Below are 24,855 nucleotides of genomic sequence, written 5' to 3'. Positions count from 1 at the left end.
TGTCAGGGTTCCTATAGTGGTGTTATTACCTTCTTAGGTACCTGTTTTAGCTTTCAGTGTATTAATCGGTTTTCTCAGTTTGCCCTGAAAATTGTAATCATACATAGAATGATTTTAGACAGCTGTTAGAAATATTGGGGTGTCAAAAAATCCAACACTGCTTGAAACTAGCTCAGCAAGGCAAACTTGACTTCTGTAGAAGGGTGTGCTATTGCACAAAGTCTGGACAAGCAAGAACTTGGGCAAGCAGTCCACTTGTTTTTATACCTAAGGCAGCTCTGATAAGAGGAGTTTGGGATTACAATCTACATGATTGGCTAATTTTAAAATTGGGATGGGCAACAAGGCTATAGTTAAAATGGCTATGATAGGATACACATGGGTAAGCTCAAAACTGCTATGATTGGATCTTAACATCCTATTTGAAAATGGACCACTGGACTTTCCACTTCTCACACAGCTCAAGATTATCTTACTACAAGAATTAAACTTATATGGATCTCAGGAAGTGAGTATTAGTGTCCCCGAGGTCTAAAGGAGTGTCCCCAAGTGGCTGAGAGCAATAGTAAAAAATGTCATACAATCTTGGATATCTTACATTCTCACAGATTTTGAATTCTATGCTTAACACAGAGTTTATTTTATTCTAAAATTTATGATATTTTCAATTCAAGTTGATCTAATGATTGCATAATACACTGGAGTTAAGGGTATTTATATTGATAGACTAATCAAATTAATGTTATTTAGAATTGAGGTGAACTATAAATCCTGACATCATATTCTAAAAACAAAATTGACAGAAGATTATCTAGAAGGTAAATGATTTCTTCTGGAAAAATTAGAAAAAAAATAGAAAAAAATAAGATAAAGAGAACACATGTTAGTAATACTCAAATATTTGAAATTCTCATGTAAGAAGGTCAGGGAGAACAAGGAGAGAAATCAGATTTTAGTACTTTCTTTTAGTTTATAGTATACATTTTTATTCTTGTGGCCAAACTGAATAGCATGATAACAAATAATTTGGCATTACTTTATATGTAAATTAAATGGATACCACTAAAAAACTTTTATGTAATCATTCAATTTAATAATGTTCTCATTCCACAATCCAAGAACTGATTCTCAGTGAAAAAATGATCAATCATTCCAAATTTGGTTTTACTTACTCCCCAACAGAAAGTCTTCATAGCACAGAGAATCTATAAACCATTGCTCAAACCAGGCATGGTGGTATGTACCTACAATTCCAGCTACTCAAAAGGCTGAGACAAGAGGCTCACTTAAGCCCAGGAGTTTGAGGTCAGTCTGGAGACATAGTGAGACCCCTCCATTTCAAAAAAGAAAAGAAATTCAGGTGCGGTGGCATACTCCTGTAGTCCCAGTGGCTCTGGAGGCTAAGGCAGGATGATCTTGATTTCAGAGCCAGCCTCAGAAAAAGCGAGGTGCTGAGCAACTCAGTGAGACCCTGTCTCTAAATAAAATACAAAATAGGGTTGGGAATGGTGCTCAGTGGTTGAATACCCCCGAGTTAAATCCCTGGTAGCCCTCCCCCACAAAAAAGGAAAGAAAAGTAAAAAATAGGATCATGGCTATTTGAGAACATGAAAGGTTATGTCTTAGCTACAAGCCCCTATAATTCCACCTACTTGGGATGCTAAAACAGGATGACTCATTGAGAATAGAGTTCAAGGCCAGCCTGGACAATATAGCAAGTCCCTTTCTCAAAAAAATATTATTTTTCCACAATCAAGCAAGGTACAGTTTTCTCTCCTTTTTCCCAACAGAGTTAAATAACCGAAGATAGGACTGGTTCAATGTAATATCTCCAGTAAGAGCATACTACTACCCAAACATGCAGTTTTTATAAATAGTAAAGATGTCTTATGATCTCTGCATCAGAAATGGTGATAGTCAGCATTTCATTACTTTTTTTCTTTTTAGCATTTGCTGGTGATGAAACCCAGGGTTTGTGCATGTTACATAACTTGCTCTACACTGAGTTACACCTCCAGACCTCATTACTTTTTTACAGATTTTCCTCCTACCATTTTCACAACAGCGAAATCAAAATATGACCCCTTATACTTCCAAGCTAGTTCCAGAATATTTGATTTCATTGAATTTAATGAAGGCTTCTCATTTAGTTTTCCAGAATGATATATTTGAAGGTATTTATGAAAAAAATGAGTATTTTCATGTTCTAATGTTTTGTATTTACTGACATCAACTTTACTCTGTATTTTTTAACAGACAATAAAGATTATGATGCCTACCTATCATATACCAAAGTGGATCCTGACCAGTGGAATCAAGAAACTGGGGAAGAAGAACGTTTTGCCCTTGAAATTCTACCTGATATGCTTGAAAAACATTATGGATATAAGTTGTTTATACCAGATAGAGATTTAATCCCAACTGGAAGTAAGTTAATGTTTTCATTTCCATATCTGTTTGCATCATCACTTTTTACATGGAATTTTAATATTAGGTTCTTGACTTCAAAAATTGTATCTATTCATTTCTGAAGAAGGAAATGTCTTTGTGTGTTCATATGAAATTTAAGTTTTGATGCCCCTGAATAGATGCTTCATTATTCTATAAAGCATCTCCTTCTATGAACCTTGACATTTTAAGAAATAAAATGAGATATTTGTATCTGGGGGAAATATTTCTAGCATTAACAGATGTAAGGCCCAAATTGTATTCAAAGCGATCATTGACTATTTTCATCTTCTCAAAGTGTTACCCAAAAAATGACAATCCTCATGTAATGAGAGAATCTACTAGGGCTTTCTGGACCAAATGATTAGCTTGCTCATTCTGATGCATTGTTTTCTCTTTCTAGCATATATTGAAGATGTGGCAAGATGTGTAGATCAAAGCAAGCGGCTGATCATTGTCATGACCCCAAATTATGTAGTTAGAAGGGGCTGGAGCATCTTTGAATTGGAGACCAGACTTCGAAACATGCTTGTGACTGGAGAAATTAAAGTGATACTAATTGAATGCAGTGAGCTCCGAGGAATTATGAACTACCAGGAGGTGGAGGCCCTCAAGCACACCATCAAGCTCCTGACAGTTATTAAATGGCATGGACCAAAATGCAACAAGTTGAACTCTAAGTTCTGGAAGCGTTTACAGTATGAAATGCCTTTTAAGAGGATAGAACCCATTACACATGAGCAGGCTTTAGATGTCAGTGAGCAGGGGCCTTTTGGGGAGCTGCAGACTGTCTCGGCCATTTCCATGGCTGCGGCCACTTCCACAGCTCTAGCCACTGCCCATCCAGATCTCCGTTCTACCTTTCACAACACGTACCATTCACAAATGCGTCAGAAACACTACTACCGAAGCTATGAGTACGACGTACCTCCTACTGGCACCCTGCCTCTTACCTCCATAGGAAATCAGCATACCTACTGTAACATCCCTATGACACTCATCAACGGGCAGCGGCCACAGACAAAATCAAGCAGGGAGCAGAATCCAGATGAGGCCCACACAAACAGTGCCATCCTGCCGCTGTTGCCAAGGGAGACCAGTATATCCAGTGTAATTTGGTGACAGAAAAGCAAGGGACATCCCGTCCCTGGGAGTTTGAGTGGAATCTGCAGTCCAGTGCCTGGAACTAAATCCTCGACTGCTGCTGTTAAAAACATGCATTACAATCTCTAGAACACGAGGAAAAACAGGGTCTTGTACATATGTTTTTTGGAATTTCTTTGTAGCATCAGTGTCTTCCTGTTTTATCATGTCTCTTACCATTACATTTTTTGACTTTGTTTTATACGTCATTGGAATTTGTAAATTTACATTTTTTTTAAAGAAGAGACTGATGTATAGATAGAAAACCCTTTTTTGCTTCATTAGTTTAGTTTTAGAATGGGTTTTTATTTCCCTTTTTAAAATTTTATTTTGCTTTTAACATTTCCTTGGGGTGCTTGGACAAATCTATCTGATGGGACAAGGAGCACCAGATCCTCTCTCGGGTTCTGCCTAGGATCAGTTGGGCCACGTCCGCCTTCAGAGAGCAACGCCAGCATTGCCATTTGTGAAAAACAAGAGAGAGAGAAAGAGAGAGAGAGAGAGATAGAGAGAGAGAGAGAAAGAACACTTGTTCATAGGAGGGCCTTGCCTGTCAGGGCCCTGAATTTCTTCCTTGTCCCGCCTCATTCCCCACCTCTACCCTTCTAATGGCAGCATGATGTGTAAACTCTGCAGAGGGGTGGGGGTGGGTCTAACTGTCTTAACATTTAATTCACTGCTCTTCAGAATACACTCTAGACCCAAAGGCGTGCTAGTCACTTGACAGTGACCACTACAGAGTGCTAAGAAGAGAAGATCAAGGGCATGAAAATGAGGGAGAGTGTTGTTTCCGTTTTTTAAATGAGTTGATGTACCCTTATATATATATATATATATATATAAATATATATGAAACAACAAAAAAAAACAAAAAAAAAAAAAAAAACACAAAAAAAAAACAAAAAAAAAAAAAAAATCAAGCCCTATATTTGATCACTTCCTGGAAAGGCATGAATGTGTTTGTGGCTGTTTTTGTTTAATATTCTACTTCCTCTTTTCCCTCTATAATTTTTCTGCAAATGAGATTATGTGCAAATGCCAGGCAAGTTAACTCAAAAGGGTGAATCAAGGCAAGTCAAAATGAAATTTACATTGAAGGCTTTCAAACCAAAGGGAAGAACAGGATGTGTCATCAAATATGTTTTGTCATCTTGTATTATACAAAATGTTATTTTCTAAAAAGTCAGAGAAAATCTGTGAATCTTATTGTGGGTTCCCTTGTATTTAAATGTTAACTCACTTGTGTTTAATTTTTAAGGCTACATTCAGGATTAAGTGTTTGGTTTCAGTTTGTGAACATAAGCAACACTTATTAATATAAGGTGTTTAAATAAGAACTCAGGAGGTCAAACATATGAATAAAAACAGATCAGTATTTTCAAAGTAAACATTATTTACAAAAGATAGTTTTTAAATTAGAACAGAAGTATTTAAAATAATTAATTTTACTGTATAAAGAATTAATTTTATTTTAGCTATATGATTCTATCATTCAGAAATAGAAAGCTGATGCTCCCAGGAAATTCATCACTTACAACTTAGCTTTATGTTTGAAATGAATGACATAAGCAGCTAATTCATATTCATGTTAAGAATGATGCAAAATCAATCACAAAGCAACCTACAGAGGACAGAATTGTTAAAAGGAAATATTACCTATGTAGCTTTTAGTTTTACAAAAATCAATGTGACAAAACACTGATAATAGAATTTAAACATTACTTTAGTGACTCATCGAAGGAACTTCCATCCCAGTCATCATCCGTGGACTCGTGTAGTGACGATTATACATTTGTTTTATTCCTACCACCATATAATGAGAAAACAGTTCTATAGTTTGGTGTGAGTTGTGCATTGGCCACAAAATGTATGAGTTGGTCACAAAAAAGAAAAAGAAAAGAAAAACTGCAAATTGCAATAGAGTTCATTGGGGAGGGTAAAATAGAACGTGCAAGAGATAAGTATAAGCATTTTGTAACAGTGCAAAGGTCCCAGTATTTGTTTGACAAGGTAAAGGAGCCTTGGGATGTGCATTGATTTTTATTTGCTTAAAAAATGTTTACTTCCCTGACAACTTGCCTGGGTCCTTCTCTACAATCTGTCTTTATTCCTGTGCTCCCCTTGGATCCGTGTCACATTTTCACAAACCAGAAGTGAAGCTACAAGGACACATAAAACTTTAAGGTCAGCTTTGCACATTGGGTTATTTTCAGAATCGAAGAAGGCCATTGTTTACTTTGTACTATGGACACCTGTCAGGGACTGATGGCAGTGAACCTCATTGGACTGGATTCCAAACTCCCCCACTGCTCAGAAAACTGTAAATGTGGTAATGGCCTGGTTTAATTCTTTGTTTTTTTTTTTTTTTTTTCATTTTTAATTTTTTAATTTATGTGCACGATGGAAGTGTGGAATAAATGTAGAGGAAGTAATCAGACCACAGTCATATTTTAGGCATCCATAGGTGTTAATTTAGCTGCATTTGGGAGTACATTTTTTGTTCTATTTTTAGCGTAGATTTAAGCACTTTGAATAGCATGATTCAGGGATTGATGGGTAATATTTGATAATCTCACAATTTAAGAAACTTTTTTTCCTCTAATGCTTTGTCATATTTAAAAAAATGAAATAAATGCAAAAGAAGCTATCTATGGATTTAGAAACATTCCTCCCAAGTATTCCTCTATCAGCTCCATATGAGAACAAATGAAGGAAACTGTCATGTGTTCACGTGCTCTATGTTTAACAAAAGTTCTGTTAGAACTCACAATAAAATGAGAAAAAAATGTATTTCCCCTAGTGCTTAGGTTTCATCCTTCTTTCTTTTTTTGGTGGGGTTCTGGGGCATAAGAATATTCTAGTTATAAAACACAATTGAAATGTGAATATGTTAGCCAAGCTGGGGGAGAGAATGGACTTCCAGACTTGGACATGTGTGATGTTTGGTACTGCCTGTTTTTCATTAATCGCCGCTTGGGCTCTGAATAATACATTATGGATTCAAAAGTCCATCTTGTTCTTTAGTGTAACCTCAACTTGCTGCTTATGAGCGTCCAACCCTTTATTCTGGTGCTCAAATCTTTGATTATTTAATTTGTACCCCATCCCTTAGGTCTTCTATGGGCAGAGAAGATATTTGTATCTTGTGTAGCCAGCTGATTTAAGTTTAGATCAATTCTATGAAATAAATCCAAGACATACTGACTTAAGAGTCATGAACCTACTATATTTCTATAGCTAAAAACCTGATTGTCAAATAGTTAATAATTTTGTGATTATTATTTTGTTCAAACTATATGTATTTGGACCCTATTGACTTAATCTTAAATATATAAATGCTGGTTTCTTCCATATTTCATTATTATTAAGCATTTTTTAACAAGAGCAAATATTAACTGAGAGCCAGTTCCTAATAAATTTTGATTATCCTAGAATAGTCATTTTCAGATACCATTTATGTAAATTGATATCACCATTTCTAGGAAAACATTCATTCATACATTTGTGAAGTATTTTCTGATTCTGGAATGATACACAGGTTCTCCCTACTTTAGGGGTATTTTTTATCTTGTGCTTAATGTCTTTTTTAAAAAAATTAGTTTTAGTTTATATCATTAGTCCCAGAAGAAAACTTATTAGAATACAAAGGATAGCATTGATATTGTACAAGCAAAGTGACTGAATGGAACTAAGAGAATATACAGAAAGAAAAGAAAATCCTTTACTGTCTCTGATCCGAACTAGCTTGGCCCTTAATACCATTATTGATGTAGTTAATTAATAGAGGTAAAATATTATTAAATAGGTTAGAAATCCTACCTACAGACCTATATTCCCTTTTGTGGAATTCTTTTTTTTCTAACAGCATATGCAGTCATTACAAAAAGATGCTGATGCAATTGGGCTCCTTAAAAGGAGAAACTTGTCAATGGAAACAGAGGCTATTCCTTGCCTTCTCTTGAATCCTTCCTATTTGATTTTGCTGAACAAAGAAAATAACCTTCAGTCAAGGACAATTTTGATTGTCCTTAATAATAGACCTTAAACTTGAGGATACCTTGAATCTACAAAAGGATTAAAAGAAATAATGAAGCCCTTGGAATTCCAGACAAAATCAATGATGTGTGTAAACCTGTTTTCCTCAGTGTGAATCTCAAGACATTCATCACCTAAAAAGCTACTAATGTTTGAATTTGGAGAATAGTCTCATAAAGGAAAATTCATATAAACCTACATATCATGTAGGCATTGTTGTGACTATCATTTCTTACTTGCCTGAAAATTCAGGGGATGACTATTATTCTTATAATGGAGGCAGTTCCTCTCCCAGTATGGTCTTACTTTGTGGGAGAATTACTACATAGCAAAGAAAAATTTCACATGATCAGTAATAATTCAGACCCAGATAAATGAGAATTGGCTATTATTATTGGGGTAGTTTACTAATTTCTTCACCTATTCTAAGGATAGTTTGAAGGGAAAGCAAAATTGTGCAATTGGCAATGACACCATATTTATTAATCTTCTTTTTGTTTGTATTTAATCATCTTTCCTATAACAAAAGTAAAAATTCACATAATATAAAAAGACAAGAAATAATCATTTGATATGTTTTTCCAAGAAGATCCTGCTCTTTCATGCAAAGATTTACAACTGGTAATTTGACTTTCACAATTAAATCTTAACCAGTTTCATTAAATATAATATGACTTTGGAACAATGTAGAGAATTCTGAGAATAAACTGAAGGTGGTATTTATTTAAAGTTTTAATTTTTACTTGTAATCCATAGCAAAGTGAAAGTTTATACTGTTAATAAATTGAGGTGGTGCCATAAGGAGCTATAAGATCTGACTAAATTTGAATAAAGTAAGGATGAAGATGATGAGTTAATTCTAATACTAATCTTATGTGCCTTGTCATCATCAAATTTCAGTCACATCCATAGAAAATGAAGACTAAAAAGAAGGTACTCAGATCCAATCTTGTATTCTGTATCATTTCTTCATTCCAGGCTCAGAACACAAACTATTTCTCCATTACAGATGTGCAAGATATATATATGATATATATAAATGTATATATATATTATATATCTTATAAATATGTTTATGTGTGAGTGTGTGTGTATAAATTCCTTCTGCTCATTGGTAAATTTACTTCTAAATAGCCTCTGGGTCCACTGACAAACTCATGTTTCTAAATTCTTCATTAAAATAAGTAAAGTAAGGTACTATTGTTTTTTATTCCTACCATTTACTACCTTCATTGATATATCTCCCAGGGTCCATAGCCTGAAAACTTCTCTAACAAAAGCAATCACTCTAAAAGTAATCATTACACTGTGTTCCCTCCACTACTAAATGAGTAGACTCTGAAAACTCCACATGTACTTCAGAATACTACATGTAATATCGATGTCATGTAAATTTCAATCTTCATAACCCAGATAACATTAAGTTTCAAAGGGCATGCTGCGTCATTTTTAAAAAAGACTTAATGTGAAATGACATTATTACATAGTGCATGAATATGTGGCAAAGTAATTTGGATCTATCTTTACTAGTCAATGACAGATTAAATTTGGGGGAGATCAGATGTGAGTGTTTTAGGTTTATTCTCAACTGGGAGGAAGACATCTTAATATTAGGATACATGGGCAGTTGTCCATATTCCTTGCAGTATATGTTCCTGTTAACTAGAATCCGTAGTGTATTCTTTCCACCAAAGTAGTGGAGGTATGTTCATATAATCTGCTATTGAATTACAAAATCTTTTACATTTTCAGTGTTTGAAGGAACCCAAATAGGAAAGTGGATTTAGTCATTTTCCTCTGCTGGTGTTCAAGTCATATTTTGAACTCAGACACTCTCAGATCTGTTCAACAGTCAGTAAAAAGTGCATTCTACATAGTGTTTCCCTTTAGTTTTGCTTATCTTTTGATTTTGTACAATCTAGAATGTATGTAACTCATGCGTAGGTGATGAAGGCACTCCTTTTTTTCTTAGAATACTTACAATTATATATTTGGTTTTGCTTTGACTAGCAATAGGAAAATAGACAAATACAAGTGTAAAAATGAGAAATTTTAAACTCGAATTATAATTTGTGTTTTATAGTCGTTTCATAAGTCTGTTGCTCTCTATGAGTATGCTCTCTATATATCCTGTAAAAATAAATTTATATGTTACATAGAAATTCAAGAAATTAAATTATTTATTAAGCTACAAATGTTTCTTCTGATTTCTACGTGATCATAGATGAAAATAAATTAAATAATGTGTTGTTGGAACATATGTAAGTATGTTTGTTAATTTGATAACTCTTGTTATACTTTTCCTTCCCTCTCTATTTATGCTTGTAATGCTCAGGCCTAATTCTTGTTGTGGTTATGAAGAAAGAGACTTAAGAAATGCCCAGTTGGCAGAGAGAAAAAAAAAAGGAAAGAGAAACCTTGTCTAAAAACCACACCTACCCACAATTCCTCTTTTTTCTTGATACTGGGTTATGAAGAGTTTCAAATCATTGATTCAACCACTTGAAAGTCATTATCACATTAATGGTCTTTTTAAGGTTAAATTCCACATTTTTCCTTCATAAAATTTGAGAAACAGAAATGAAAGGAATGATAACATGTGTGTCCTTCTTTGCTGTTTCCCTTTCTTACTTTTTACTCTCTAGGTATTTTATTCCTTTATTTTTAAGGTACTACTCACATAACAACCTTAAAGTATAGTCCCCTCAGGTAATATTTTAAAGTGACGGAGATCTTTAATCATCTTGTTATTCTACTCTGTTTGCATCTACTTGCAGTGCACAGTCATTCCTAGAGGGAAATGTTTTTGGCCTTACTTTTTATTTTAAGTTTAAGATAAATAACCTTATGATTTATTTATTTGGGGGGAAGGAATGGTGGTAAATCTTTCCATCACAAGCATAACAAGGGAACAACTATAAGCCTCTTAGAATGAATTGGTGTTTAAGCAGAATTCCTATCAAATGAGGACAGCTATTTAAGAAACACTTATCAAAGATGAAGCAGAGATAAATCATTATGAAAATTTAAAGTAATAGTTTCAAAAACCCTGTAAGGTTATTTTAGGCTGAATTTTAAAGTAATTAACATTTAACATTTCATAAAGTCATTTCTACCTCAGCAGAGTTTTTTTAATGTGAGAAATAACCTCTGTTGAACAAGCAAAATGATATAAGGATTGTGACTCAGTGTAAAATTTCCATGGCATATTTCAAATTGTGAATCATAGAATATAAAACATGTTTCAAATTATCAAGAGAAAACTCTCAAGTTAAAAAAATGTTTGGGATTACTTGTGCAGTTCAAATACACACATAAATTCTCAGGAATTTTCAATTATCTTCACACTAATGACAGGTTGTTAAAAGACTAACACTAATGGAACACCCTACATATTTCTAGAAAATTCCTAATTAATATCAGGTGTACGTTTACTTGCAAAATAGAGAATAAGGCAGATATTCCAGAGGATTGTAATGATAGAGACCCAATCACTTGTTGCTGTAGGATTTGGGGCATTTGTATATGGCCTGTAAGAGTAATTCTTAGTAACTCTTTGATTAATCTTGCATTTTCTATCAATGCTTTATGTCTACTGGTACTGATTAAAGGTAATGTAGGTAACTTAAAATCCCAGTTTTTGTGTAAGAAAGCAGATAAGCTTCTAGAGGATAGAGAACATCTCAATTTGACCAATCATTTAGCCAATTGTTTGCCCCAATTAGCAATTTTAATATGTCAATTGCTTTTTGATTGCACACAGAGGGAAATGCTGATTTGAACAGTTACGCAGTTGATTTGAAATTTGTCAGGCCTTTAAAAAATATAAGTACTATGTCATGGATACTGTTTATAGTTTTGCTCATATGATAGAATGATATATAGTTACATGACTTAAATTAAAACATAGGTAAATAGTAGTCTAGGAATGATGATATATGGCAAAAGTCCTCAAGATTGTGAATGACTGGTTTTGGGGAAAAAAACTGCTAAAGCAATCAATTTTCTAAACTTTGGGGATTAAAAAGCAAAGGAAAAACACTGATAAAAGGTAACACACTCCAAAAACAAAACAGAAGAACATGCCAAAAGCCTACAGAAACAATAAAGAGAACTGTAATGTTATGAAAAACAATAATTAATTTAAACAATGAAATATACTAGTTTTATTGTTCTTGACAATAATGAACTGTTGAGAAATATGAATTTGAAAAGTAACCTGGCCTGTGAATGTGAGTCTTTTCAACTTAGGTGGCCTTAGGCTGAACAGAGAACCATATATTTTTTCCTAAATAAAATAGGAAATCTATTACTAAATATTATAATGTATAGAAATTATGATTTTGACATGCTTGATACTATGACAAAGATTTGTGAGGGATGAAATGATTCTTACATAGCATCCTTCTAAGGCCTGTAAGTAATAGTTTGAAGTCCTGGGTGCACTTGGAATCACCTGAGAAGATTTTTAAACGTCCCCAACTTTCATAGATTCATACATAAATATCTAGTTTAGTGTTTGTACCTAAGATGTTAGTATTTTCTTAGTAAACTCTCCAGATGATTCTAGAAGATGACCAGAATTGAAAACTATAGGAACCAAACAAATGAGTCTGAAATTTTAGGCTTCAGAAGAATTGTTTGGAAAACTTGTTAAAAATGAAAATTTAGGTTTGGGGATGGTAGAGTGCATGCTTAGCATGAACAATGCCCTGGGTTCAATCCCCAGCACTGTTTTTTTAAAAAGAGAAATTTATATTGGACCCTAATAGTATAGTGGTGGTACCCCAAATTTATTTAAATGATAAGCTTCCCAGGTAAGTCCAATGTGAAGGCCCAGTTTTTGAGAATCACAGGTGAAGGATTTGTTGTTTTTGTCATTACAACTGCCCTTGATTTTTGGAATGCAAATTCAATGATTGCATCTGATGAATCTCACCATAAACTGGGTGTTTTTTAAGTACTTCCAAATTATCACATCAAAACTCACAATTAAAAATCATTTAAACTGGGTGCAGTGGCACATACTTATAATCCCAGGGAGTCAGTGACTTGGGAAGCTGAGGCTTGGAATATATGTCTTCAAAAATGTTCACTCTTTAATAGAAAAAATTCATCTATTTATAATAAATTAACAACATACCTTCCTTACAAAAGAATTCATGTCTACTGACCATTTTTTTATGTATAAAGGAAGAAAAATAAAATTAGAGATATCAAAGACATTAGCTGTCAAAATAAATACATAAATATCAATTTTGTTAGTTACAATTAAGTAACAATTGTTTTCCCACAAGTTAACAATTTCATCAAAAGATTAATGAAGAGTTTTCAGTGTGTTATTTAGCATATGAATAATTTCTAGCATTTGTTAAAAAGAGCCATTGATTCCTGGCTCACTGTCCAAAATAATTGAACCCCAGAAAATTCTTATGATCATGTAATTTAGGGAACCACTATTCTAATGAATGTCATAAAGTATAAAACCAACTTCATACAGTGTCAATAAATTTAGTTAATTCTGCATGAGATGATCTGTTAAATGGATCACCTTGCATTACTTCAGCAAACTAACAACCTACACAACAGTGTCAAACTAGTTTCTTTATTTCACCCTTCAACCATGTATTCTGAAAATAAAGTTCCAGTCACCTAGATTTGTCTCGCTGGACAGATTTTGATTCTATGCCCCTTGTTTTGCCAAAATGATTACCAGTGTTAAGGTTTTTAGCTTCTGTTTCTTAAAAGAAGGTATTATTTGATAAAAGATCCTCATGAACCAATCATATCACTGATCTTAAGTGCATATTTCAAGGACATAGCCCTTGTTAGTTAAGAGGAAATATTCTAAAACATTCTTCATGGAGTAGCCACATTAAAGAGTTTCTGGAGAGTTGGTTTCAAGATTATAAAGATGTTGCTCATACCTCAATGATTTCCACAGTCACTGAAAGCCTTCTTACCATCTAGGGCTTTATACTACCAGAACATCAAAAAAATAATATGCAATACTAAATTTTGAGTGCAATATAGCCCTTGATATTCTTACACTGAACTGAATGAGACAATATGCCAATTTAACTGTAGAACATCTTCTCCACAACAGCAGTTCAAAATCATCAACTGTGACAATGAGAAACCTTTAGTTTGCTAAATACGTTCACATACACACATGTATAATGTATACACAGTCCAAAATTAAAACTACACATTACCAATATATTTAAATGAGCTAAATCAATGTATGTGCTAACTTAAACAGCTATGAGTTTCCAAGGTAATGCATTCTATCAGGAAATTAGCCAGTGGATCATTTTTTCACAGGCTAAAAATAAATACCCAGGTTTCTGTTCAAATAACTTTTCTTTAAGGACATGCATTTTATTTTAAAAGAGTCAGCTCATTCTTACTTTTCCCATAAAAATTCTGTGATTGTCTCCATTTCCTACTTTTTCCATTACATGGTAGTCCTGAATTATTTATTTATAAAGAATGAGGGGTGTATTGCACTCAGCAACCATCACAAGAAAAGCCTGTGAAAGCACTGAAGTTATTACCATGGGCTTCCTATCTTTTGGTCGATTTTATTTTTCCAGGACTGTGAAATAACTTATTTTTCAGATTCCATTTAAATTACGTCCTTAGCAAATAATGTGTCCTCAGCAAAGCCTAACTTTAGAAATACAGTTACTGATAAGAAATTTTCTAGTTTTCTCTTTACAGACTCCATGCCATCACTGAAGTGAAATAGAAACACAATAGAATTAAGTAAATTTACAACTGATGATCTTATGAGTACTGCATCTTAAGTATTCTGCACCAGGAGGTGACCTTGTATTCATAGTCATCTTCAAAACAGATATCTAAATATTGCTGTGTATCTTCATGAGTATAGTGGACATGGAATGAGAAATCACAAAAAGGGGAGAGCAGAGATTTCTGCTGGTGTAGCATTAGAGAAGCATATTTTTCTATTGATATCTCTAAAGATAACTATGGCTTATAGGTAAGACTACATAGCTGATTGTAGTAAGAATAACATGCTAAGAGTTCGTACTTTCCTTTTTAAGAAGGAAGGAAATCAGTCACTAAATACGAATGCTGCATATGTTAGCAATAGAGGTAGTGATTTTGTAATTTTGATTGCACTTGCCTTAAATTTTTTCCAAACAATTATAAATATATATATAAACAAATATAGATGAAGATGGTTGAAGAACATTGTTTAGAATAGGCAAGTTCTGCACTGACTATACTTTTTTACTTAATTTAATGCATAATGGCAGAATATATTTGCCAGATTCATGTAAAGAGCATATGAGCACATGATAACAACAGTTTGTATAAGCACAAGGTGTTTTATGTTCAGATTAAAAATTAACAATGATAACTTTTGGCGTGACTGCTTTAAATTTCAAAAAGTCGTATGTTCAAAGATACATTTATTACTTACATAAGAATATTTTTGTATAATATTGAGAAAGGTTTAAAAATGGACTTGCTTTATGGAGTGAAACTTTCAGAGAAAATAAACAGGGTTTATGTCCAGTTTGTAAAATGTTTTCTTTCAAGATTATTCTTCCACTGGTTAAATTCAAGAATATGACGACTTGAAATACTTTTTTTTGTGAATTGAACAATACCGCCAATAATAACACAAAACAAAATAAAGCAATGTGAATTAAGTTTTGTATGCAAACTTCTTTTAACCAATGCCAGTATATCCTGAAAACAAAAAAGAAGACCCATTTTTGTGAGTATAATGTTAGAAATAATTATCTATGTGGTATACCATCTGATGCATGAATATATATCCATATTCATTATAAGAAAAATATTAAAGCATTTTGTCTTTGGGAGAAATTTTATTCTTCATGCTCAGTCTAAAATTATATTTGCTTTCTAATATGAAGAACAATAAGACAAATTAATAGAATCTCATACATCATATTAAATATTTATGACATCAAAACTAATATATGAAGATAGTCCTTGAGTTTATAGGAGGTTCAGTGTGTTGGGCAAAATTATCAGAAAATTTGTGAAAAAGAACAACTCTGAAAATAGTGTGCTGATTAATATTTACTACGTATATATTTAACTCCCATATAAACATATGTGTATATCTGTATCCCACATGTATACACATATATGTGCTTATATATACCATATATATGCATACATATATCATACACACACACACATATGTCCCATATAATGTAAGTATTCTTAGTTTAGATATCAACTTTGAAATCTATAAAGTTAAATGTGAGTTGATTTGGATACTAAATAGTATAGTATCTTCAAGATTGCAAATGTGTCTTGAAGATTAAAATGAGAGACTGGATCATTTAAGAATAGTCCCAGATAAAGTAGGGATTTTCCCACATAAGTAGTTTTAAGTAGGTTCTTTAAATTCCTTCTAAATTAGAAAAAAAATTTAGGAACTGAAAAATAACATTGTTTTCTGTGACAAGAAAACCATAAAAAGAATCATGATTTTAAGATATGAAATATGATACTGCAGCACTGTGGAGTGTGAAAAAGTAATGGACTAACAGAGAAGTGTGTTTTTTTTAAACTTTATAAAACATTTCTTCCAAGAGGCCAAGCATATTAAAATGAAAAGCTAGTTTCTGGTATATCACAGATGTTTCTATACCCGTGGTAAGTATTACTGCTTCTTAATGATGCACTGTTATTCTACATTTTGAACATCTGTGTAAAACTTTGTAGTTATTACTGTGTCAGGTTGTGCCCAGAGGAAATGCCATAATCAAGAGTGGGTGGAAACAGTTGCTCAAAAAGTATTATAGGCATTTATTTGAAAAAAATCAAGAGTATTTAGATCAATAAAAATAATGAAATTTAGCTCTTAAAATTGACCCTTTTGTGTTGTTCTCTCACCTAACACTAATTCTCCTATATAATATCACTAGATCAAATATATTGCTCTAATTTTATTACCTTTCTTACAATTCATCTAAGAATTTGGCTAAACTAATAATATAGAGTCTTCCTCTTTGATTTGCCTCTCTGTGTCTTCAGAAGAAACAAAAGGAATAGAAAAATTAAACTTAACCCTCCCCCCACACACACATTGTGGATTTTTCCCCCTGACTTGTAATGTTCTAAACTTCCCTGCTCTAGGGCTAGTAGACTGTTTCAGATATATAGTCCCAAGTCTATATTGTAGTTAAAGAAATCTTTTCATGATGGTGTCAATAGGGTTAGTAAGTCAGCTTATGAAAGGATTATGGAGATAGAATTTAGGTGATCCTCTAAGGTTAGGGGTCTGAAAGTCTGATCTTGAGCTTCCTGAGCTCAAATTTGTTAACAGACCTAAAACGACCATTCTTTCTTGCACAGAGGCATGCTAATCAGGAATTTTGGACTGCCAACAAAACAAATGACACCTATTAATAGTGATTAAAAAGTAATGTTCTTACCTGATAGGGAAGCCACATCATAATAAAAGTATGTTTAAAATATGAAATCATAAAGAATAGAGTTAATAGAAAGTACTTAATGTCAAATATCATAGTGCATAATATGTCCCATACGAAGATATTGTTACTATTCTAAGCCTCCGTTCTGGGAATTTTCACCCTTATACAGAATTAGAGAGACAAACAAATGCTGACTGCTGGTATTGTTTTATTCTGGATGCATGGATGCCCCTGGTCCTCCTATTAAATAGTGCATCCTTATATGTGACTATATGGCTATGCCTGGTTTTTCCTGCCTAGAATATGAGTGTTAACAAAATTCATTAACTATTTGTAAATCTCTGCCTGTCACAGGTGCTCTTCTTAAATGCTTTGTGTTCTTTTAGTCTTGGAAGACAACCTTCATCTTCAACTTTTGAGTCACATGTTTTGTTACGTAAGTTCAATACATCATTAAGATCTATTGATTTGAGCTGACAATGTTTAATTCAGTCACATCATCCAATGTTGGACACTTATAAAACTTAAATTGATTAACAAATATACTACTTATGTTAACTTTTGCAGTAAATGTTATGTTTTTAGAGTTTTATTCTTTTGAGAAAAGTAATACATGAATAATCAGAGCATTTGAAAAATAGACTACATAAATATGTACATGAAAATATATGTAAAGGATATATAAGCACTAGATTGTGATTTCTAGCCTGTTTTAATGCACTGTATCCATCACATTGAAATATTCACAGAATCAAAAACTTGGAAATTAATGGGTCAATCATCAGATTAAATGTAGTAGACCTCACTTATCTATTACAATGTAGGAATAAAGAACACCAGAGAAATGGTTCTAGGGCTTATTTTGAGATTCTGCCAGAGAAGGGTCACTGGTTACTTGGTTCTTTTGAAGATGTCCCCTTAAGATTATGTTAACTTAACTATATGGAAGCTCTAGCAGGGACAGCAAAATAGGGTATAAAGCAGACAAGTAGCTTACTTAAAGTTCAGAGAGCTTGTGCATGGTGTGTGACCTCTTTTGTTCCTGAATTTTAAATCTGAAAAATATAGGTTGATGGTAATACCTTCCATTAAGGTAAGTAGTAAGAGTTCTTTCCTTGCTTGCTTGCTTCATTCATTCATTCATTCATTCATTCATTCATTCATTCATTAATACAGGCTTTGTTCTAGTTGTTGAGGACATACTGGAGAATCAGACAATATTCTTCACCCATGGGTTTTATTCCCTGGGAAGTGGTGAAAGAAAAAGGAAGACTCAGTATAAATGAGAAAATTTCAGACAGTAATTCATGCAAAGATAATATAAATAGGAAGAAATAACTACCTAAGGAGCTTAATTTCCTTAGAATGATGATTGAATGTTGCTTGGAATATGTAAATTTATGACTGAATCTAGAATCAAGAGAAGGGGACAACCAGAGAAGATCTGGCATTAACAACTGTTCAGTCCAAGGAACCAGTGAATAAAAAGACCTTGAGGGAAGAATAAGGTTGGTGTGTTTGAAGAAGAAAATGAAGGTTGCTGTTGTTGAGTCATTGTAAATAGAGATTAAGATAATATATGTATGTGTATGTTTACATATATGTAGACACATACATACATATATATGTGTACATAGATATGTATAAAGATATTTCTCTATAGCATATCATATAGTAGATGCTAAATACATAAAATAACTAAGGGATTAAATCTTTAAAATTTGTGTTTACTTAATGTTAAATGTAGTTATCTATAGCACTTTTCCACATTTACCAAAACATATTTGAATTGTAATTTGTCACTGATGTCCAGGAAGATCTTTAATAGGTTGCAATTAAGAGCATTTATCCTCATCTCACTAAGTATTGCACCAAATCAACTATAAGAAAAAACAAACCAAATCAAACCAAAACATGCACTCAGCTGAAGGATTTGATATGCTATATCCAATCCACAGGCTAATCAGGGTCTATATCATTTGGTGGAGGTGTAAGAGCAGCAGAGTTCAAAGATGAGTGTGTAATGCCTCTTTTACCCAACAGACTCTCGCCTCTTCTCTGAGATGTGCAAGGAAAGAGTTGGGAAGGAGAGACTTGTGAAAAGCATCTCTGTAACAAATTACCCCCAAAATGAGTGGCTGGCAACAACCACCACTTTATTAAATTTCATATGAACTGACTGGATTCAGCTGCAGTTCTGCTGATCTCATTTAGGGTCTTGTTCAGTTGTAGTCATGTTGGAGATGGTGATGGAGTTCTATGGAGGCTAAACTGGGGTGCCAGATGGTTGTACCTCTCTCCTTCTCCATGTTGTTCAGGGCCTCTGCTCTCCATCTGGCTTCTCCATAAATTTTCTCCATGTGATCTCTCCAACTGATTACTGGTCTCCTTCCATGGCAGCCTGAGTTTTCTAAAAGTGCAACAGGGAAGGTAGCCAGGTCTTAGGGTTCAGCATCACATGACCCAAATCCCTTGATTAAAGTGAATCAAGTCAGTGGGCCAGCATAAATTCAGTGTGGGAAGGGACCACACAAGTGCAAGAACTCTGGAAGGCATGGTTCATGGTGGACATCTTTAAAGAGTGGCTGTGCAAAGCATCTCTGTAACAAATTACCCCAAAAATATGTGGGTGAATTGATGAGAGGGAGAAATCCCCTGTTTAGAATCTACTGAAGGACCACACCTCACGGAACCACTGCACGGTTGGTCTACTAAAGGCCATAAGTCCACAGCTGCATGGAACAACTGCATGGTTGGTCTATTAAAGGTAGTTAAGTCCACAGCTGCATTCAGCATCTCAGCAAAACAGTTTAACTTCAGATGTTCATTATCACCACCAATTTAAAAAAAAAAAAAAAAAAAAAAAAACACAGAAGCAGAAAATCATCTCTTCCTTCCTCCCCTCCTTTTGACAAGTGTTCTTTCTTATTTTAGGAAAATGGGGAAGCAGCTTTTGGGGGGAGTCTTCATATTGAGATTCAGTTTTGCTTGTAATGAACTAATGCTAAACCTCATTACCAAGTACCCTGGGTGTCACTCCTTGATAAGTGAAGATTCAGAGGCATGTAATGTTAAAATATTTCCTACTTGAAGTCCTCAGAACTGGATACAAATCGCAGATACATTTCCTTAACCAAAAGGTCATACTAACCCTTTGAGCAAGAATAGAAAAGTTGAAGCTATGTTAAATTCTCATTAGCATTTCTTTGATCAAATGTATATTTTCCTTCTTTTCACACTTTTTTTTCAAATGCAAATATGTGCTTAAACATTAGCCACTGAGCTGCAACTGGGAGAGCATCCACAGAATGTTTAAAAATGCAAATCAGCACCTCAGAGAGGAAAAGATGAACCTTCTCTACTTGGCTCTTTTGTACACAGCAGCAAGCAATGGAAAGTACAATTAAATAGAGTTTCTCTGAACTCCTCCATCAAGAAGTATGTATTATCAACTGAACTATAAGTGTCTGTGCAGCAAGAAGTCTTAGCAAAATGCCATGTGTGCCCCAGAGATTCCAAATGGAATACAATTGCAGTTAAATTGAGACGCAATTAAGGAAAGTGGCCCAAATCTGTGTTCGTAAAGATCAAATACAAAGTTTTGTTTGAAATTCAGCTCAGTCATTTCATTCCGTGGATGATTTTTAAAGTAAATATGAATTATGAATATAAAACGATGGAGGTAGAGGCTTGTAGGAGTAAATCATCCATGCCACTTTATTTAGAAGAAACTGCCCAATTCAAGAAAGAATGACACACACTAAAATGATGAGTTTTTTCCAAAAATATTAAGAAATGCAAGTAAGTCTACAGATACCAATTAAGCACTGCACCAGAGTTGCTGAGGTCATAAAGAGATGAAATGGTTGTGCTTACTAATGATGGGTGAGGGCTGGGGAGATAGCTCAGCTGGTAGAGTGTTTGCCTCACGAGCACTAAGGCCCTGAGTTCGATCCCCAGTACCAAAAAAAAAAAAAAAAAAAAAAAAAAAAAAACTAATGACAGGTGAAAGGGTAAAGTGGTACAATAGTCTCTTAAAGTGAAAGAATATTAATTCTCATCTACTTGGAAACTTTCTCTTCATTTTACTCTCTTTAATTATCTATAGTCTACTGATCATTCCACTGAGAATCTTAGCCAGCCCAGAATATCACACTACTGGAAATAGACATTTTAAATTGGTGTCTTTGTTACCCTCAGATTCCTAGGCCAGAGGCCTGACTCTGCAGGCCTCAATAAATCTGATCTAGTCACTTGCCTCAGAAACAAATGGAGAAAGCTATCATGGAAAACAGGAAGAGAACTTAAATCAGTATAGTAGCACTGGAAAGCAAAAGGGGACCAGGGTTTTCAGTCCTGCCTTTAGGGGTACTGACATGAGCTTCCAGAAAAGGTGGACCAGAAATATGCACAGTCAGCAGTCATAGTCAAACTGTGGTCTGGTTGATTGTTATCTCAGGATTGATAAGGTGAGGACTTGTCAGTGCTAATTAGACAGCTGTTATTGCCTTGGGGATAATTTTGACTCATCACATGATGTTTATGGATCAGACCTGTTGTTCCTGGAATCCAAGGTGATATCCAAAGAAGATGAATGCAAAATGAAGGCAGAGATGTCAAATTTTACATTTGCAGGCCCACATGAAGGGTCAATTTTTTATGCAAAAGCAGCCCTTAAGTCCCTGTTACATCTTCATACAGAGAACCATAATTCTTTCTCCTAATACCCATCTGCCTCCTAATTATACTTCTCCTACTTCCCCTTCTTCTTTCTTCTCCTTTCATGATATAAGGAAAAGAATATAAACCATGAAGTTAGGGAAACATAGCTTTCAATCTTGGCTTCTCAACTTGTTATGGACTTTTATCAAGTTAGTTTTAATCTACTTGAGCCTCAGGTTTTATCCGTAGAATAGAAAAAATAATAACTACCTCACAGTGCTTTGTGAATATTAAATTTATAGACTGATATGGCACACAAGGCATCTAGGTGGGTTATATAATTTTAGCTGCTACAACAATTTAAAAAAATATCCACTCACCTAACTTACTAGGCTTTATTTCTGAAGGTGTTTCAGTCAGTCATTCTGGGCATTGGGATTTTTCCATTTGTATCCTTACCAGCCTGTAGGCTTCAGAAAAGTTATGAGGATAGAGGAATAGAGGAGGCCACCCCACTTGATGGTTAAAAGGTCTTTATGAAAACAATATGACACTTTCACTTTCCATTAAGTCAAAAACTAGTTATTTGGTAACACCTAGTTTCTATACAGAAAGGTATAGACTGCAGCTGGACAATTCCTTTCAGTAACAACTCAACATTATAGAAGTCCCAGTATATTATGGACTGCCATTTATCCACCACAGTCAACCTTTGATCTGTACATATCCCTTCATACCTTTCTCTCCTACCCCTATGTAGACAGTGCCTCTCTGCCCCCACAGGTGACAAATTAAATTTCCATCCAATATCTGTATTCAGTTAAGTCTTAAATTGATAGCTAATGAATCTTCCTCCTCATTAGTATCCTACAGATGCTTATGGAATAAAAATCAAATTTTATGCCCTGTCCTTACCTCCAGGATACAATGATGGAGCAAAGACAGAAAAACCCCAATTTTCAAAAATTACACTTGGAAAAAAGACAAAAATGTGAAGCACAGAGATTGCTGATCTGCAGAAATTCTGAAATGCTAGAAGGCAAACCTTGTAGAGATTCCAGCCTTGTACCCTAGAAGTGAATGAAGTCTCATTAATGACTATATTCTCACTATTTTTCCATATAGAACTCTATTCTCCATTGCTTTTTATGTCTAATGGCTCCATGTCAGGGAGGGAATTCGTATCTTCTTTCCTTAATTGACTCTGTATTGTAAGCAATTAACAATGCCCTCCTTGGTAGCTGTACACCTTTTTCGGGCTATTTTCATGTTTGCATAAATTCAGATGTCTGAATAGTTTTAACTTTTGGTTAGTCAAAAGTTTTGACCCCTATATGAGTTCACCATCTCTATGGCAATACAATTGCTTCACAACATTATTGACTATGAATTGATTAGCATTTAGTCAGTCCATTTAGTTTCTAATCATCTTCAAAGTTCTTTCCCAGACACAATTCTCCCTTCTAACCTACCCTTTTATTTTCCTACCTTTTGCCATTCTCTCAATGTAATCATAATTTTTTTGAGATAATCTGAAAAAAAAAGTGGAAAGAAAAACATTCACAAGCTGATCTTTGCTGCGGGGTTTAGTTCCTCCACTCTAATGAGAAGTTCAAATTGGCATTTGTTACTCAAATTCTCTTGAATTTTATCGTTTACTCTATAGCTTCAAAAGTAATTTGCTTTCTCAGCCCTGTAGGGAATTGAATTTCTTGAATCTATTCATTTTCATTTCTATACTCAAGTCATTTCGTTCATGAGCTCAATTGTGTGTGTGTTAGAGAGAGAGAGAGACTGAGACTGGTGAAACACAGAAAGTTCTAGCCAACGCATACTATAACATTGTTTTCCCATACCTAAGGCCATGTCTCAGTAGGAACTTAACCTTCCTTTTGAGGTATCACAGGCAACACTTTCGCCAAATGTTTTGCCACTGCAATGTATGGGGCTCCATCTTTCTAGCCTTCTGATATAAGTTTCCACACTACCCCCAACTATATGTTACCCAATGACACATTTGTGTTGGCAGTAGCACCCAACTTCAAGGAATTACTTTCTGTATTTTTAGAGTAATATAGATCATGCTTGATCTATACAAATCCTCAGATTTCAGTGGCTTTCCAATAGTTTGTTTCTCTCTCTTAACATTATAATGCTATTGTCTCTGATCATCCCATACACTTCCACAAGACAGTTTCCTTCCAACATCTGGTTCCACCACCTCCTAAGGCTTCGGAATCTCTCTGTATTCAGGTGGTAAATGGAGGGAAAAGTGTGTAGAAGACCCTCCCACTTCCTAAAGGAATAAAGGAACTAACCTATAAACAACAATCACTTCTTCTGCTCAAATGCTATTAGATAATACACATGATAGATTTGATTTTGCAGGGCGAAGATTCTGAAATGAAGAGTATTGTGTGGAAATTTTATTAGGGAGTATTCTTAGAATCAACACTGGTAGAAAGGAACAGAACAAAATAGGATTGGGCAGAGGAAAATGTTGGTTTGTGATGTAGTTCCAAAAAATCCCCTTGGGGAACTGTGAAGGGAAAATATTCCCATAGAATTGTGCCATGTTGCAGCAAAAGTACCAGTCATTTGTTCTGCATAGACTAGTCATTGGATGCAGGCCACCTGTGTAAAATTGAGTGAAGTATATTGTTGCAGCTCAGGGAAGTTTTCTGAGAGTGATACATCTGAAAGTTAATGTCTGGCAAATGTTGAGAAAACTGAGGAAGAAAATACTAGAAACCTTGCAGGGGGTTCTAAGCAGTATATCACAGTTTTCACCACAACTGATCCCAATGCAACACTGAATTTCAGAAGGGCATGGGAAATGTCACCTGACTAGGAACAACTTCATATCATGGAAAAGAGAGCACTAAGGTTTGGTGGCAATCTCTGATAGCAATCAAAACTAGCATTTTTCAGAAGCTCAGCATGGTTTCAAAGAAATAATTTTATTTTTATAATAAGCTGTATAATGTGCCTTATACAAATATTAATATCACTCTGAGAATCAAATTTACTCACTACATTCATGCATTTGGATTACTTGTGCAACTGCATGTATATTTCAATTCATAAATTTTACAAAGTTCATTAAGTGTATTTACAT

At 34.2% G+C, this 24,855-nt stretch overlaps 1 protein-coding gene across 2 annotated transcripts in view; it reads left to right on the top strand.

Moving 5' to 3' along the window:
• The window catches only part of IL1RAPL1 (interleukin 1 receptor accessory protein like 1), a 1,318,779-nt gene extending 1,314,673 nt beyond the window's left edge, over positions 1-4,106 (top strand). For both annotated transcript variants that reach the window (XM_079122889.1, XM_079122888.1), the window contains exons 10-11: positions 2,257-2,427; positions 2,852-4,106. In XM_079122889.1, the coding sequence (XP_078979015.1) occupies positions 2,257-2,427; positions 2,852-3,570 (890 nt within the window). In that variant the 3' untranslated portion in view covers positions 3,571-4,106. The remainder of the gene's footprint in view (positions 1-2,256; positions 2,428-2,851) is intronic.
• Positions 4,107-24,855: the final 20,749 nt, after the last annotated feature.

The sequence above is a fragment of the Sciurus vulgaris genome (assembly GCF_902686455.1).
Source record: "Sciurus vulgaris genome assembly, chromosome: X".
NCBI classification, from domain to species: Eukaryota; Metazoa; Chordata; class Mammalia; order Rodentia; family Sciuridae; genus Sciurus; species Sciurus vulgaris.
This window is presented reverse-complemented; position numbering and strand designations above follow the sequence as displayed.